Source organism: Anas acuta, chromosome 2, assembly GCF_963932015.1.
Source record: "Anas acuta chromosome 2, bAnaAcu1.1, whole genome shotgun sequence".
NCBI lineage: Eukaryota > Metazoa > Chordata > Aves > Anseriformes > Anatidae > Anas > Anas acuta.
The window spans coordinates 103,884,784-103,900,698 of NC_088980.1; the positions used below are offsets into that span (position 1 = coordinate 103,884,784).

The window sequence follows — 15,915 nt, forward strand, 5'->3', positions numbered from 1 at the left end:
CTGCCGCCCCTCCTTTCTTCCCTCCCCTCTCCTCCATCTCTCCTCCCCCGCCGCCGTCTTTCTCTTGCCGCTTCCCCCCCCGCTCCTCTCCCCGCGCCGCCATGGGGAGCCCGCAAGGCTGCCCCGGGCGGGGGCTGCTCCTCTTCGTCCTTCTCCTCCTGCTGCTGTCCCCCGCACAGGTGGGTCCCTGCCGGGGGGCTGGGAGGCGGTCAGGGGGGTCGGGTGGCAGGGGGGAGGCTCACGGATAGCGCCCGGCTCCGCTCCGGTGTGCGGTGGGGTCGGGTGGGGGGAGCCGGAGCTTTGCCAAAGCCACGGGCTGTGCAGCGAGACCTGCGCCTCCGGAGAGCCGTGGGGTGAAATGAGGTGGGCTTCCCTTGCTGAGGTGCTCTAGGAAAAAGAAAATAATAATAAGTCATAACATAAAGCCTTAAACGCGTTCTTCGTGGTCGCGTCTTGCTTGCGCTCCAAGGCAGGAGCGAGGTGCTGGGCTTTTCAGGAGGATCGCGGTGAACCTGGCTTTGCTGTGCCTTGTTGTCCCCCCTCCAGCCAGCTTACAAACGTGTTTAACCCTCCTCAAGCTGCCAAGTTCGTCATCCTGAGCGTGTGTGTGTGTGCTGAGGCCGTCCTGTGCTGGTACCCGTACCTGCTCTGGGGAGCTTGAGCAGAAAAGCAGCAGCCCCTCTGTTGCAGCTGGAGAAGCCGCTTTATTAATGGCCCGTGGTCTCCAGGGGGGCAGCTAATGAACTTCGTACCTTCCAAACGCTCGTTTCTGTAATGATTTTGGAGGGATATACCACGCAACATAGCGATGAGGTGTGCCCAGGGCTGGCCCAGGGATGAGAAGGTGCCATACAGAGCTTGTGGTGACAGGAGGAGGGACAGCGAGCTCGGGGAAGGTGGAACGAGTTCCCTTAAGGCCCGGGGTATCCCTGCAGAGGATGTGGCTTTGTGGTCCATACGAAGTTAACGTGGTGAAAGCGACTTCACAGAGTTAAAGCCTGCACACCTAATGCAAGAAAGCAAAATCAGGCAGGGGTGTAGGGAAACTAAAAGCTTAGACTCAAATTATTTTTTGTTGTCACTAACTGTTACTTACAGCTGCCCATTACACAAAGTGGCTCTTGATACCTTTCAAACAAGTTGATCCTTCGGTTAGACTGAGCCTACGCAGTGTTTGCTGGCAGGGGAGAGGCATCCTGAAGCTGAGCTGGTGCTCGCTCGAGTGTCCTGGCAGGACGTCCTCACGCTTTCAGTTGTGGTATGTGTAAACCAAAGTGCCACTTGACATCTTCCTTATTTTTTGCAGTCAGTGGGCTAAGAGAGGCATTTTAGTGTTGTTGTTTGTTTTTCCCCAAAGTCAAGGAGTAAAATTTAAGGCTCCTGAAACACTTCTTGTTCTTTTACCAACTTTGTAGCATACAAGAGTCTGTCCAGTGCCCTGCATGCCATCTGTTTCAGCTGATCCCTGTATAATTACACTAAAACACAGGCTGACAAATTAGTGGTTAAGCAAGGCTGGGAGCTTGTTTCCCATCAGACGCTGGGATCCCAGGCTGTAGAGTCAAATTAACTTGAATGTTTCTGAAATCCTTGCTGGCAGATGGTAGTGGGAGGTTGTGCTCGGTCTCAGCCTTGTGGCCTGCAGTTCTGCGTGTGTGGTGTTACCTGGCCTGTGGTACAAAGGTCTGAAACGCCTTTGTGGAGGAACTTGCTCATCAGGGACTGCAACATAACAAGCCTTACAGCCTTGCTCTGGAGCTGCTCCCTGGAAAATCCGGAGTGACTCGTTCGTAATCTGTCTGGGTGGAAAGTGAGGAAGACCTCGCAGAAGGGGAGAGGTGACTGAGGTGAAGGGCAGCAGCCACAGCAGTCCGTCTGGGTGTGGTGCAGTGTTACTACTGCTCCTCAGCAGGGCATGGCAGGTACTTTGGTGCCGATGGCCATGGTTGCAGACAGCTGCTGGTTAGGGTCCTCGTGCTTTCTGATCATGCTTGCAGAAGTGCATCTGTCTATTCCTCCTATAAAAGCAAATCGCTGTCAGCTAACACCAGCTTGCTCCCACGGATCACCACAATTATCATCATTTTTATTGCTTTCTCTTTCTACTTGACCTGAACTTTCCTGTGAGTTCACCTGAGTACAGGTGATGTGCTTGGATAACTCCAGAGCTAGGATTTGCTTTGCCTGACCAGGAGCACCTAATGATTTTACCTTTCAGAAGGGAGCAGTCTCCTAACCTGTGGCCAGAGGAACAGGAGGAACTTAGCTGACAAGGCTCGTCTCTGGATTCTTTGCTTCTGAACAAATTATTAGAAGAGATGCAGAGTTTCTTGGAATAGCTTGTCTTGCCTTATAAGATCCCAGATGTACCATGCTGGATGAAGGAAGAGGAAACAGCTGAATCTGATGCTGTTGCCTTTTCTATACATTAGTGATCTTACTTTGGAGGGCCAAACAATGTCCACTTGTCAGCTGGTGTTTGGCAGATGACAAACAGTCTGTGTTCCTGTGCACAACAGTATCATTGTTCTTTGTCCACTTCACAGCAACACATTCACTGGTGATGGCGAATGTTTCTGGAGGCGTCGGAGATTGTTGATTTGTTTCAACATGCCACTGAAGAAACTTGGGCTGAAGGAAATGTGTTTATGATCTGTTGGGATGCTAGCTTAATTACAAACAAATGATAACGTCTGGGAACAGGAGAGCTGGAACAGAACCCTTGTCGAATGCTGTCGGTAGTCATGAAATGCTAATACGTGCTTGTGTACAGGTTTATTAGGGTTCCTGGAGTCCTGACATGAGGTGAAGCTTCTCTTCAAACGCAGTCCTGCCAGAAGCAGGAATTTGCTTTTCAGCTCTGGAAGTACTGGAGGCCAGCGTTAGTGTACTGCAAGGGGGTTTCTGAGCTCGGGGGGGGAGGAGGCAGGAGGGAACAGCTTTAATTTAAAGCCAACTTTCTGTTGCTTGGGAGAATACTTAGAGAAATCTCATTTCTCAATATTGAGGATTTAATGTGATCCTCTAAAAAACCTGCATTAGAGCCTCGTGGAGTATCCTGCCTGCTTAAGAAGGGAGCTTGGTTCAGCGCAGTTCTCACTGCATCTTGGGACCAGGAGAACTTTTACCCAGTTAGGTGTAAGGTAACAATTGTTCACCCAGATCTTAACCTGGTTTAAGGGCAGATTCTAGAAGCAATGCCTTTTGTTAACTCTGAGTTATTTACAACAACAGTTACTCACCTGTATCTTCTCCTACCCGTGGAGGAATGCTTTTCAGAAGGCGTGGAAAGAACAAAGTACTTGTTTCATTCTCTAACTTACTCCAACCTTTACGAAAGGGTTTTAGGGGGAGAGCTCTCAGCTCTATCTTATCAGTGATGATGGTGTAAGTTATTTAGTGACTTGGAAGTATCTGTGGGCACTGAACGCCAGGAGACCAGCCCTTTCCTGCGCTTTGTGGCTGACTCAGGGACGAGCATGCTGTTAACTTGCTAATACCTGAGAGCTACGTTGATGTCATTTGAAGATAACAGTCAGAAGTTTTGGTTGTTTTGTTCATCCTTGCTAACTGACTGGGTTTGACCACTCTAAACCAAGAGGCTCATCGATTCAGGGAACAAATTCAAACTTTTATTAGTGAGATCCTGCTAGATCACAGCATGAGAATTTAATCTTAGATTGTCACTGAAATCCAATGGCTAGTGTTAACACTGAAATAAAACAGTATTTTAACTTGCAGTCCTAGGTCTAAGTGATCTTCTAGTAGTTAAGAGTAACTGATGACCTGTTCATACTCTCTAAGCAAGCTAAAAGTTTGAGAGAAACATGTTATTTATTTTTTTATCTGTTTGAGGTTTATGCATGTCAGACTTGAATAATGGGGCTCTACATTTTTATTCAAATTTTTACAGGTGTAAACTGACCCTGATAAGCCAAAATACCTCATCTTGATTTATTTTCTTGTGAAATAGCTGAATACTTCGTTGTGTGTGACCAGCCTTGTTTTGTGCAAATACATTTTTATTTTTTTTTGTTCCACCCTGATGGCAGAAGACCTTGTGGGTGAATTTATAGACAACTACGTGATAACATAATACAGCCAGGGTTTTATTTTGTTGTGTCTGTGGAGTTATGTGAAGGTAACGCTTCCTTCGTTATGCAGATAACACTTGTAAAAGCAGCAGAACTTACTAGTCAGCCTGATGGGAGAGCTGAAATTTACCTTCAAGTAAATCTGTCTATGGAAGCCTTCTATAAGCCTTCGTGCAGCACAGAAGGTGTTGTAAGGTATGATGGCAAACCGTTCTGGACTGAACACGAAACCCTGCACAACGTACAAGAAAGACCTAATTCTGGCCTCATTGATGGTGGTAAACAGCTCAAATCTTTGCCCTTTTGTGAGAATAATAGTGAATCTGTGCTGCTGCTTGAAGAGATGACTGAGTCATTTCTGACATTGGTTCATGCAAACACTCGAGTCTTCCTTCCACTAGCAGACATTTGCTGTTGAAACTGGAATATGTAGGTGTAAGGAAGTAAACAGAGATGGTGACTTCAAAGTTTGTTTGTTAGCTTAGACATTGTATATTTACTTCATGCATGGACAAATTCACGGTGTGTTTCTGTAACTAGTGTCCAAGTTTTTATGGCAATCTAGCTTTCCAGCTACTGCGGAGTATTAAACATCCAGTGTTTAAAAGTGCAACCTGAAGGGTTGCTTTCCAGCTTGTACATAAGCAACGGGAACACCTGACAGCTGGTTACAGCTTTGGCTAGAAGAGATGCTGAAGCAGGTGAATGAAGTAGTGATCTGGTACTTAAACTGATTTTTTTGGACCTGGTTTGTGGTAACTTTGAACTGGGCTGTGTTGTCCAGGTTCCGTAAAGGGAAGATGATTCTAACGCGTTCAGGTCAATTGATTGAGTCACCTGCTAAACATTCAGTTACTGATATGCTTTTTTAAAGAATCCAGTGCCTAAAAATGCATAAAAGTGCCTAAAAATGGATAATGTGGCAGCATTGTTGTCAGTTGGGGTTGCTTTGGGGCATTATGAATGCAGCCTCTCGGGGCCTCTCTGGTCAGCAAACAGCATTAGTCACGGTCAGGCACTCAGCACAGCAGCCTGCCCTTGCTGTATAAGCATATGGTGCTTCCACAGATGCGGAGTCAAGGTTGTTTGGGAGACTGAAAAATAGGTCAGTTATCTCTGAAACCATACGGTGCAGCCTGCCCGGGCTTCGGCAAGCTCTCCTCAGAAATGTTTGTGCAGCCTGTGTTGTGCTTGCACCCCAGGTGCTTCGCAAAACCCTGGCGCCGTTTTCGGGCTCCTGCTATAAACAAGTTGTCGTGGCGTTGCTTCTGAAATGTTTTAATTTTGCAGAATAAATATTTCGGGGTTAAAATCTCCGACGTCTCTGTATCAGCGCTGCTGAGCAGAAGCAGAAGGCTTTCAGGGTTCTGTTGTGCTCTTTCTATTTCCTTCACTTAGGAATTTAATAAAGAACTGTTTTTTGATTATTTTTTTTCAGCAGTTCCTAAACCTAAGCGTTTTTTAAGTGATGTCTAACACCCTTTTCTTACCACTGTAAGCTCCGACTCAGTCTCGCGTGTTCGGATGTTGCACGCTTACATTTACAAGCGCTGATGAAGAACACCCTTTGAGTTCGTCACAATAAATGGCATTTTTGTGGTGAATGCAGAGCTGTCAAGCTCTGCTCCACAATCCTTTACGCTGGTACTTCCTCAAAATCTGCGGGGTGGCTGGGTTTGCAAGAAAGGCTAAAAGGTGGCAGGGAGAACTGAAAGCGTTGCGTTTAAGCAATTTACTTCTCTCCCTCTACACCGACTCGTGCTCTGAGCTGACAGTCTAACTCGCTAATCACATGCACTGACTTGCATGAAGAAACTCTTTCCTACAGCACCTTTTATTTGATGATGTTTTATTTTTATTTTTTTTTCTTCAGTAATTTAGACTTAACTGCAGGCAGTGTGCTTGCTGCCAGTCGCTGGGCCGAGAAGGGAGGAAAGCTGGGCTGGAGCTCAGGGTGTTAACGCGTGCTATCTCAGTGCATGCTTTGCTTGGGGGGTGCTTTCTGTAGTACGTACTCATATGGAAATTGCAAATTATCTAATCTGGACTGTAAGTGATCCTTGGAGTGGTAACATGCGGACTCTAAGTAGCTGAAAAATTTGGCAATTGTTCCTTGCAGTTGGTCACTAACATCATGTTGTGCTAGGTACTTCCACAATCGTGTGTCTGGTATGGAGAATGTGGAGTTGCATCCGGAGACAAGAGATACAACTGTGCTTACGACGGACCACCCATAGCACTACCAAAGGATGGCTACGACTTACTGCAGGTGAGCTTCTCCGGCAGATCTGCTAAAAACAGATCTTACACCTCAGGAGTTCTGTTGGGCCTGCGTTACGGTTTGGAGCTGTCTCATTCTGACTTGGTCAGAAGGTAAACACAGATTCTGTCATTTTGCAGGTATAGCTCGTAGTCCCAGTGGTGTGAAGGTGATAGACCACAGTTTCTATTCAGGGATATGAGGTAGCCAAAGCACGTGATCGATGCACTTTCACAAAGAAAGCTTTAAATGCAGGATTTCTTCACTTTGCTGACTGTTTTCTCACTGCTTGGAGCAATCCTTAGTCAGACTGTTTGTTATTAGCACCCTTCTGATTTGTGACATTTGTCAGTTACGTCCTTCAGATCTCTAAAAGGCAAGGCTAAAACTGTAATTTTGATCCAATAACCATTCCCAACCCATTTCTTAATTAGAAAAGTAATAACAGACACCAGTCATTCAGATGGAGCAGATTTGGGCAAAAAGCTGAAGTTTTTTTAGCTGTGCCTGGTATGAGACCATGTGTCTGTATCTGCTCTTCAGCTGCCAAAGTGAACAAACACAAAGTTTAAAATCAAGTTTCTGGACTGGAGGTACAGCACAGGATGGTATTGCCAGAGCTGTTTTCTGGCAGATGGTAGTTCCAAGCCTTGAAGTGTGGAACAGCTATAAAGTTAAATGATGGTTTGGCTGGCAGCAGCGATGACTTCAATATGCAGGTGAGCTGACTGGTGTGTTGCACTGCTTCACAAGTCTTAACGGACGATTCTTGCGTGTTGCTAGGAGTTGCACTAGTGTTAAAAAAAAAAACGCATCTTTTCCATAAACTGGGCATGAAATAGCACTTCCAGGTGATCAGTGACTTTGGTTAGTGGCTTTCCTTTTGGGACTTACCTTCTGGATAGCAGCAGATTCTGTGCTAAAGGATAAGCTGCAGGAATACTTTCAACTTGGATAAACAAGTGTTGTCCACTTGCTAATAGACTCAAATACTATTATAATTCTATATATAGACCCTGGTGACTAAAGATCATCTGAGAGTGCTTTTTAAAGGAAGCGACGCCCTGAATAATGCAAGTGGTTCTTCTCTCCCTATTCCCCAATGTATCTCGCTGTCTGAACTGATTATTTCTTTCATGCTTCTCCCACAGCAGCAACTATTTTCTGAAATATGGTGAAATAGAACCCTCAACTATAAAGAGTTTTTAATCTTAAAAGTGCTTTTTCCTCCTCCCCCTGCACTGATCTCAATGTTTGTTTTTATTGAAGGAACTCTGTCCGGGTTTATATTTTGGTAATGTTAGTACCTGCTGCGATGTCCTTCAGCTTCAGACTTTGAAAAACAACTTGCAGCTGCCTCTGCAGTTTCTTTCCAGGTATGCTAACGAGCGGCTAAGCAACTGGGGCTTCTTTAACATCAGCAAGCACATCGAGCCACTTCTGTTGACTTAAGCTGTAGAAGATGTGGTATTTCATTTAAAGGCTTATTGGAGTGAGCTCTTGTAAAAACTTCTATCAAGAGACTTTAACTCCACGAAAACAACTGCTTGCAGTCTGGATTGAGTTAGTTGGTGGAATAAATAGCAGCACAGCTTGTCTTGAGCTTCTGCATTTGTAAGGAGTCTTCAGAAGAGAGTGACAAAGTGTACTGTTCGATCTTCCTGGTAGCAGCACTTGTTTTCATTTAACTTCCAGTCGACTTATGCCCCAAATAGCAGATACAAGCATATAGAATCCTACTAGTGAGTAATGTTCATACTTTTGCTTGGAGAGTATTAAATGATTTTAAGCGCTAATTAACGTATGGATAATTTTGTACATATTTATATATATTAATATACATTTTAGATACAGATCTTAAATGCTTTGTCACTGAACAGACTGTTTACACCTGTGGAGGTCAAATCTGATGTCTCATCTTTACCTCTTAATCTGATTGCTGCTCACTGACTTTCCTACCCAGGTGTCCCTCCTGTTTCTACAACTTGATTAACCTCTTCTGTGAGCTGACTTGCAGTCCAAATCAGTCTGAGTTTTTGAATGTTACAAGCACCATACCTTATTATGACCCAGTTACAAAAGAGAACAAAAGCAGCATTACAGAGCTGCAGTACTTCATTGGAGAAAGCTTTGCAAATGGTGAGTGAATGATGTGATACTTTACTTAGACCTTTATCAAGGTAACAAGCTATGCTTCTTCTGGAAGAATTGGGAGGGGGACAGGAGACAACTCTGAATTGTCTTTTGAAGTGCAAGGCATCAAAGAGATGCCAGTGGTTCCCACTCAAAATTGTTAGAACGCTGACTTCTATGTAGGTGGGAGACTCTTACACTGACACACAATGGTGTTTTTGAAGATTCTTATGTATAGATTTTCAGTGTCTACTAGCTGTTAACCCTGATGACGTTATCTTCAGAAACACAAAGTTGTTGCTAAGTGAATTTCCAAAGCCTATTAAATATTGAAACTGTCTAGTGAGAACAGTAGTCGAGTTCATACATAGTGCATTTTCTTACTTCTGAGGCAATCATTCTTCCTGAAATGAACTATTTGAGTCCAGTACAGAAAAACAAATATTTTTTTCCTAAAAATAAGAAGTTCAGGTTGTAATGGTTTAAAGCAAGCTTAAAGCATTAATTCAGTCCTTGAGCATTTTGTATAGTAACCCATAATCAAGTTATGAGACACTTGAAAGTCACTTAGTGGCATACAGGTCAAAAGTGCCTTGAATATCATTTAAGTTACAACTTCTTCTGAAAGAGTAACTTGATATTAGGTTCCATTCCTTCTAACAAGGAAGCAAGTTCTAGTGTAATGCAGGTTCTGCTGGCCTACAAAGCCTAAGATAGCCATAACAAAACACTACAGCGTTTATTAAATAAAACTGAAAGGATTACTTCGCTATCTTAAGATGTTCATCTTGAAAGCTTTAAGCACTTTTTTTAAACTTGGTGGGTCTTTACTTTTTCCCAAAATCGTAATGCTCACTCAAATTCTAATGTTGGTTTAATGATTTCTGTCTTCATTCTTTCTAGCCATGTATAATGCCTGCAAGGATGTTGAGGCTCCATCAAGTAATGTTAAGGCCTTGGGTCTGCTGTGTGGTAAGGAAGTCAAGGACTGCAATGCTACCAACTGGATTGAGTACATGTTTAGCAAGGACAATGGGCAAACTCCTTTCAGCATTATTCCTATCTTTTCAGGTAAAAAAAAAAGGGGGGGGGGGATAGTCCTTGCTTATCAAGCTTCTGTCAGGGGCTAAATACAGTAGAAAATACACTAACTTTTTAAACAGTTGCCCAGCAATGACTGTATGCAGTCGGAGGCTTTCAAAGCAATGTAATTTAAACTGATAACCTTGTTTTGTGTTTGGTTTTTTTTTTTTGTTTATTTGTTTGAAAGTTGTATATTACGCTGGTGTTCTATTCAGCTTCTTGCTATAGATGCTTAAAACTCATTAAGAGATGGGACCGATCTTAGGAAACTGAATAGTTTGTATTCTTTGGGGAACTAGGGCAATGTCCTGATCCTTTAGGATTTTTATAAGGAAACTGTTACATGCTTCAGAGTCTGAACAGGTGGGGGCAGAGGGTGTCACAATTTATATGTGTTCCTATGACCTATAGCAACAAGGTTAACAGGCTGAAGTGTTTTTAAAACATGACTACTACCAAGTAGACAACTCGAAGTAGCTGCTATGCCTGCTGTGGAAGATAGCAATGGTTTTATTCTTCTGCAGGACTGAGAAAAGCCACTGTGTGTAAAGAGGACTTCAGTGTAAAGGGTTCATTCATTACACTGGGAAGCTTGTCTTGTGAAGGTGTGAAGTCTACCTGGTAATAAACTGGCTCTGCAATGTGTTGTTTGTCATAGATGTTCCCGTCCATGGAATGAATCCTATGAACAACGCTACCAAAGGCTGTAATGAGTCTGTGGATGATTCAACAGGACCATGCAGCTGTCAAGACTGTTCAATTGTTTGTGGTCCGAAACCTCAACCCCCTCCATTACCTGCTCCTTGGCTTTTGTTTGGTTTGGATGCTATATATGTCATCATGTGGATCTCCTACATGGGATTTCTACTTATATTTTTTATGCTTGTTTTTGGCATCTGGTGTTACAGGTAAAGCATCTAAAATACTCAGCTCTGAAAAGTAACTTGCCTTTTCCCAGACAACTTTGCCCAGTACAGCATGCTTATGCTTTTCCTTCTAGGATCACCCAGCCAAAAGTCATGTTCTGTGACAGATGCTTGAAATTGCAATGGCTGTTTTAACTCATAAAAGCATGTTGTAGAAAGCGAGTGCAGAAGTCCATTAGGCTGATGCAAAACTGGAGTGAGCTAGAAAATTCTAGTGAAGGAGAGGCCTGTTTACCACATGCAGTGTTTCATAGAGTTGTTTAGGTTGGAATAGATCTCTAAGATCAAGTCCAACTGTTAACCTAGCACTGTCAAGTCTAACACTAAGCCATGCCCTAAACCCCATATCTACATGTCTTTTTGAATACAGCCAGGGATGGTGACTCAGCCACCTCCCTGGGCAGCCTGCTCCAGTGCATTATAACCCTTTCCACGAAGAAATTTTTCCTAATATCCAGCTTCAACCTCCATTAGTCCTGACTATTGTTAGATGTGAAAGTAAGTTGTGTGCAACATGCTGTACTTTCTCAGGATATGTGGTTGGGAAAAGAATCTCTGAAAGCTTCTTTAAGATAACAAAGATGTAAGAATTCAACTCGTGATCACTGGGAAGGAGTGATATCTGGTATTGGCGGCCATGTGCAAACACAGCAGACTAACAGTAACATATGTTTAGACTAGCTCTTGTAACAAAACAATCACTGCCCTATTGCAAATTGTCATGACTACTCCTGTCTTTCTATTCTGAAAATGCTAAACAAAGTGAGCTTCCAGAGATAACAGCGTTTTGTAAAGTAATGCACAGCAAGCAAGCTTCACCGTGCTACACAATGTTCATTAGTAAAGAACACAATCTAGTATAGCTATAAATGTTTTGGAGTGGGTGTACTAGCCATCCTGAGCAGTGGAAACCTGTTAATATTTCTTAGTAGCGTTTTTGAGAGCCTCCTAGTATCCTTGGGCAGAGTAGTGCGTTTCAATTATGACCCAGAAGCCAAAATTGCTTTGTAACAAGTTGGATCTGGGCAGGGAGAGTGGGTACAAAAAGCTCATGCCATGCTCAGCAGCCTTGTCTAGTAACCTTGTTGAGCAACATGTACAATAAACTAAACAAAACGGTGAGGGTGTCCGAGATGTGTGGTTCATAGCTGAAAATACCCCTCTAATTAGGAGGTCTATTGACGGGATTAATATGAGGAGGAGGCTTTAAAACTTACCTGCCCTAGGTATTGGGAATGTATGTGCAGTATAGGTCTGTTGTAAGAGTTGAACGCTGTAACTTGTCTGTCTTCACAACAAAACCCAGCTTTCTCTCTCTTGCCTTGCTGTGCCATTTCTTTAGCCCAAATACACATAACTTAGGGCATTTGACTAATGATGTCAAATACTTCTAATGCAGGTGTTTTACTAATGCTACTGCATTAAGTTATGATCAGTTTAAGGAGGTTCTCTGTGCTGTTATAAACTTCTATAGGGAACATGTTCTTGATCCAAGCTGGAAAAACTTAAGAAATCTGACAAGTCCGTGAGTTATTCCAAAGGACTGAAGAAGCTGGAGATTGCTGTCCTTCAGTGGATGGCGACAGGAGGCAAAAGATGCTTACCAATTCTGGAGGAGCCAAACAAAGAATTCCTTACTAGCATTGGTCTCTAGTCTTTTTGTGAGGGACTGTGGTAACAGAGCCTTTTCTTTTACAGGAGGCGGCACTTTGTCTCAGAGTACACACCGATTGACAGCAATATAGCCTTTTCCGTGAACTCTCACCGTGATGATGGTACGTCTTGCGTAAGGGCAACAGATCTGTTAACCTTGGCTTACGTGCATCTGGTTCCTGCGGGGACACTTCAGAACTTTAGCTTTGCTAGCCCGTATAATCCATTGTTACAGTGCTCTATTGCAGTCTTCTGGCTAGTTATCTCTCTCAGTGTAGAATAGTGCTTCACCCTCTTTTGCTGGTTGCTGAAAGCCCTGGCTGCGCTTCCCCTGCCGTCAAAGAATTGTAGATGAGCTACCTCAGCTGCTCTACAAGCTTATGTATTTTAATGGTCACGCATCTTCTAGATGCTTCCTGGTTTTTCTTGCTGTGACTGCTCTCAAAGACCTTCCCGCATCAGAAGGGGCAGTACAGGTACAAACTGGCCCCTGCCCTTTGATCGCAAAGATTACTCCCTGGATCTGATTGTCAGTGTAGACACTAGCTTTGTAGTGAGCATCAGGAGCAGAGTAAAATTCCAACCTTGTTAGTGTGCTGCAAGAAAACATTTAAACTGACTGAAATGTTCCCTATTTATTTTTTCTAACAGGCAAAATCACTTGTGGTGAGAGGCTTGGTGAAAGGTTTGAGAACGGCCTGAGGATGACATTTACATCATGGGGTGCTTTCTGTGTCAGAAATCCACGTCCCGTTATTCTCTTCTCTGTGGTCTTCATTGCTATGTGCTGTTCAGGCTTTGTGTATATCAAAGCAACTACAAACCCTGTAGATCTCTGGTCAGCTCCAAGCAGCCAAGCCCGCAAAGAGAAGGAGTACTTTGACAAACACTTTGGGCCTTTCTTTCGATCTGAACAACTTATTATTCAAGCACCAAACAGCCAGCCAGACATCTATTCGCCTTACCCATCAGGAGCGGATGTGCCTTTTGGACCTCCACTCACCAAAGAAATTCTCCATCAGGTAACTGAGACTTCCCACGAGCAAAGAACCAAGCATTGCTAGCTGGTATAACGATGGGGAGTTGGCTTCCATCTGTAAGGTGATGCGTCTATTAAAGCAATCATTAGTTATTACTAGGTACATCAAAACCCCTACTATAAAATCCTTATAGTAGGATTCTTACCATGAAGCCTCTTTCTGAAAACCTTATCTTGACCTCTTCTGGTGGACTTGCAAGCCGAGTTCCAGGAAAGTTTACTGTGAACACCTAAATAAAGTGACTTAGTCATGCACTCCTGTTGATTGTTCCATTGGCTCTGGAAATTTCTAGGAACATATTGTGTACTTATTTCTGTCTTGCAAGGAAAATGCTTTCTTGTGCTGCTCTAATGTTAATTTCTTTTCTTTTTTTTTTTTTTTTAGGTTTTAGATTTGCAGGATGCTATTGTAAACATAACTGCATCTTTTGACAATGAGACTGTAACGCTGAAGGACATTTGCCTGGCTCCTCTTGCTCCCTACAACAACAACTGCACTATACTGAGCGTACTCAACTACTTTCAGAACAGTCATTCTGTCCTAGATCATACTGTTGGGGACGAGTTCTTTGTTTATGCTGACTACCACACTCACTTCTTATACTGTGTTAGGTAAGCAGTACTATTACTTGTTCTTTAAATGGTAGGCAAGCTGGACTTTTGCTGACAAAACTATCTAGTAGGGATGGACTCCTTGCATTTTTACCACTTTTTCAATCCACAGTACTATGTGAAGTTGCAGATTATTGTAGCGTGTTTGTCTTACTACTTTAGTACTCAGTGCTTCAGCAGGAGTTGTTTTAATCAGGTTTCAGGTTAATTTTGATTTGGTGCAGACACTTGCTGTGGTTTGCTTTGAGCATGTTTCATATGCTTTGAGTAATAAAGGGCAATATATCACTAGCAGTTTAATATCGTTTCAGATTGGTCAGTAATAACAGAACAGCTTTTTACTTTGTTGTTGTCTGGTGTTGCTGTGCTGAAGGTGTCAAGCATAAGCTGACAATTATTGCTGATTATCCCTTCAGGGCTCCAGCATCACTGAATGACACAAGCATGCTTCACGATCCCTGCCTAGGAACGTTTGGTGGACCTGTCTTTCCGTGGCTGGTGTTGGGAGGATATGATGGTAGGTGGCAAAACAGTGTTGCAGTCTACGTCTTGAGAGTACTGAGTTGCTTGCTCTCTCTGGTGCTAAAGTTGCATTCTTGTTTAACAAGGCTGTTTAAACGCGCTCCAGATAAAGTTGACTTAAAAAACTTCCAGTAGGTAAGGGTGTTTTAACTGTGATAACATTGGTCAGTTGACCAGTGCTGAAAATGAAGGCAGACAACTCCAGAAGTCCCAAATGCAAGCAGCCTGTTACATGCTTGTCAAGTGTGCTCCTGTAAGTGTTCTGTCTTACATGAAGTTTGAGCCTGCTAAAGGATCTGGTTTCTGGGGACTAGGGAAAGACGTGAAGTATCTCAAGCTGATGTGCTGGGTGGGATGTGCATGTATCTTGGTTTTGAGATAGAGTATTTTTTTTCACTGGTCTGAAAAAGCAGTTAAGACCAGATTAAAGTGTTCACAAAGGAAACCCTTCCATAGTTATTCTAAGCCAGAATTTTGTTTAAGCAACTTATCCAATCAAACAGCATGATGGGTACATGTACGTCAAACAAATGTTCTAGAACAGCCATTGAAGGCAAGTGTTTGATTAACTAGATTTTTCTGCTTGCTCTGACTAAAAGATGAGTACACAAGGCTACAATGCTAGGAAGCCAAGTCCTGTTTCTTATTAAGTCATAAGCACTAGTTCTGTGATAGCACCTTGTCTAAGCATGCAACTGTTTAATATTAGGATACCATGAAAATGATAGATAATGATTACTTCAGAATGTAATCTGGAGTGTTTATCATTCGTTCCTAGTTCAGTAATGTGTTTGAGAACTCAATGTGATCGGACAGATTGCCTTGAATAGAAATGTAGTATTGGGATTGATTGAATACCCTCTTAAAACTTAATTGCACCTGCCAACACTGGAATGCAAGCTCTGTTTCATAATGCCTGGCACTTTTTTCTTATTCTACAGCGGATAACTATAATAATGCTACAGCTCTTGTTATTACTCTTCCTGTTAACAACTACTACAATGACTCCAGAAAGCTAATGAAAGCCTTGGCATGGGAAAAAGAGTAAGTATGCTTCCTGTATTCTAAAATTCAGACAGTACTTAAAGCAACCTTTAAATATAAATGCATGCAAAACACCTCTGCTGTACTGGCAGTTGCCCTGTATAACTATAGGGACGTTTTGAGAAGCAGCACAACCTGTAAAGGACTGATTGTTACTGGTCACAAGACTCGCTTAATCTGATATACTTAATTTGCTCTGAGGAGATAAGTTCTGGTCTCATTAGAGACCACGTAGTTGAGTAGTACTTGGTGGTAAGTAGCTACAGAAAACTTGATGTGTTGCTTGTGTTAGAAACAGGCATGCAATTTCAACCTGCTCTACTGTAACCACCAGTGCAAAAATACAGCGTTATTCTGAAATTCTTAAATTGTCATTTTCTTAAAAAGCTGTCTCCCAAATAAGGATATAAAAAGCTTTCATTGTCTTCACCATATCAAAGAGCTGCTGTTGCCTTACGCAGGCCAACTGCTTTGGCAAATAGATCAGATGAAACAAACTTCTGTTCTAGAAGGTCTGAGGCTAAGTGCAAGTGTAACTAGCATCTGCAT

The 15,915-nt window shown here is 43.0% G+C and overlaps 1 protein-coding gene across 1 annotated transcript in view; it reads left to right on the forward strand.

Annotated features, from left to right (window-relative positions):
* The window catches only part of NPC1 (NPC intracellular cholesterol transporter 1), a 26,187-nt gene continuing 10,272 nt past the window's right edge, over positions 1 to 15,915 (forward strand). The window contains exons 1-11 of the mRNA XM_068671432.1: positions 1 to 179; positions 6,241 to 6,363; positions 7,624 to 7,730; positions 8,318 to 8,493; positions 9,391 to 9,558; positions 10,229 to 10,478; positions 12,195 to 12,271; positions 12,801 to 13,171; positions 13,574 to 13,800; positions 14,217 to 14,317; positions 15,264 to 15,366. Of these exons, the coding sequence (XP_068527533.1) occupies positions 102 to 179; positions 6,241 to 6,363; positions 7,624 to 7,730; positions 8,318 to 8,493; positions 9,391 to 9,558; positions 10,229 to 10,478; positions 12,195 to 12,271; positions 12,801 to 13,171; positions 13,574 to 13,800; positions 14,217 to 14,317; positions 15,264 to 15,366 (1,781 nt within the window). The 5' untranslated portion in view covers positions 1 to 101. The remainder of the gene's footprint in view (positions 180 to 6,240; positions 6,364 to 7,623; positions 7,731 to 8,317; positions 8,494 to 9,390; positions 9,559 to 10,228; positions 10,479 to 12,194; positions 12,272 to 12,800; positions 13,172 to 13,573; positions 13,801 to 14,216; positions 14,318 to 15,263; positions 15,367 to 15,915) is intronic.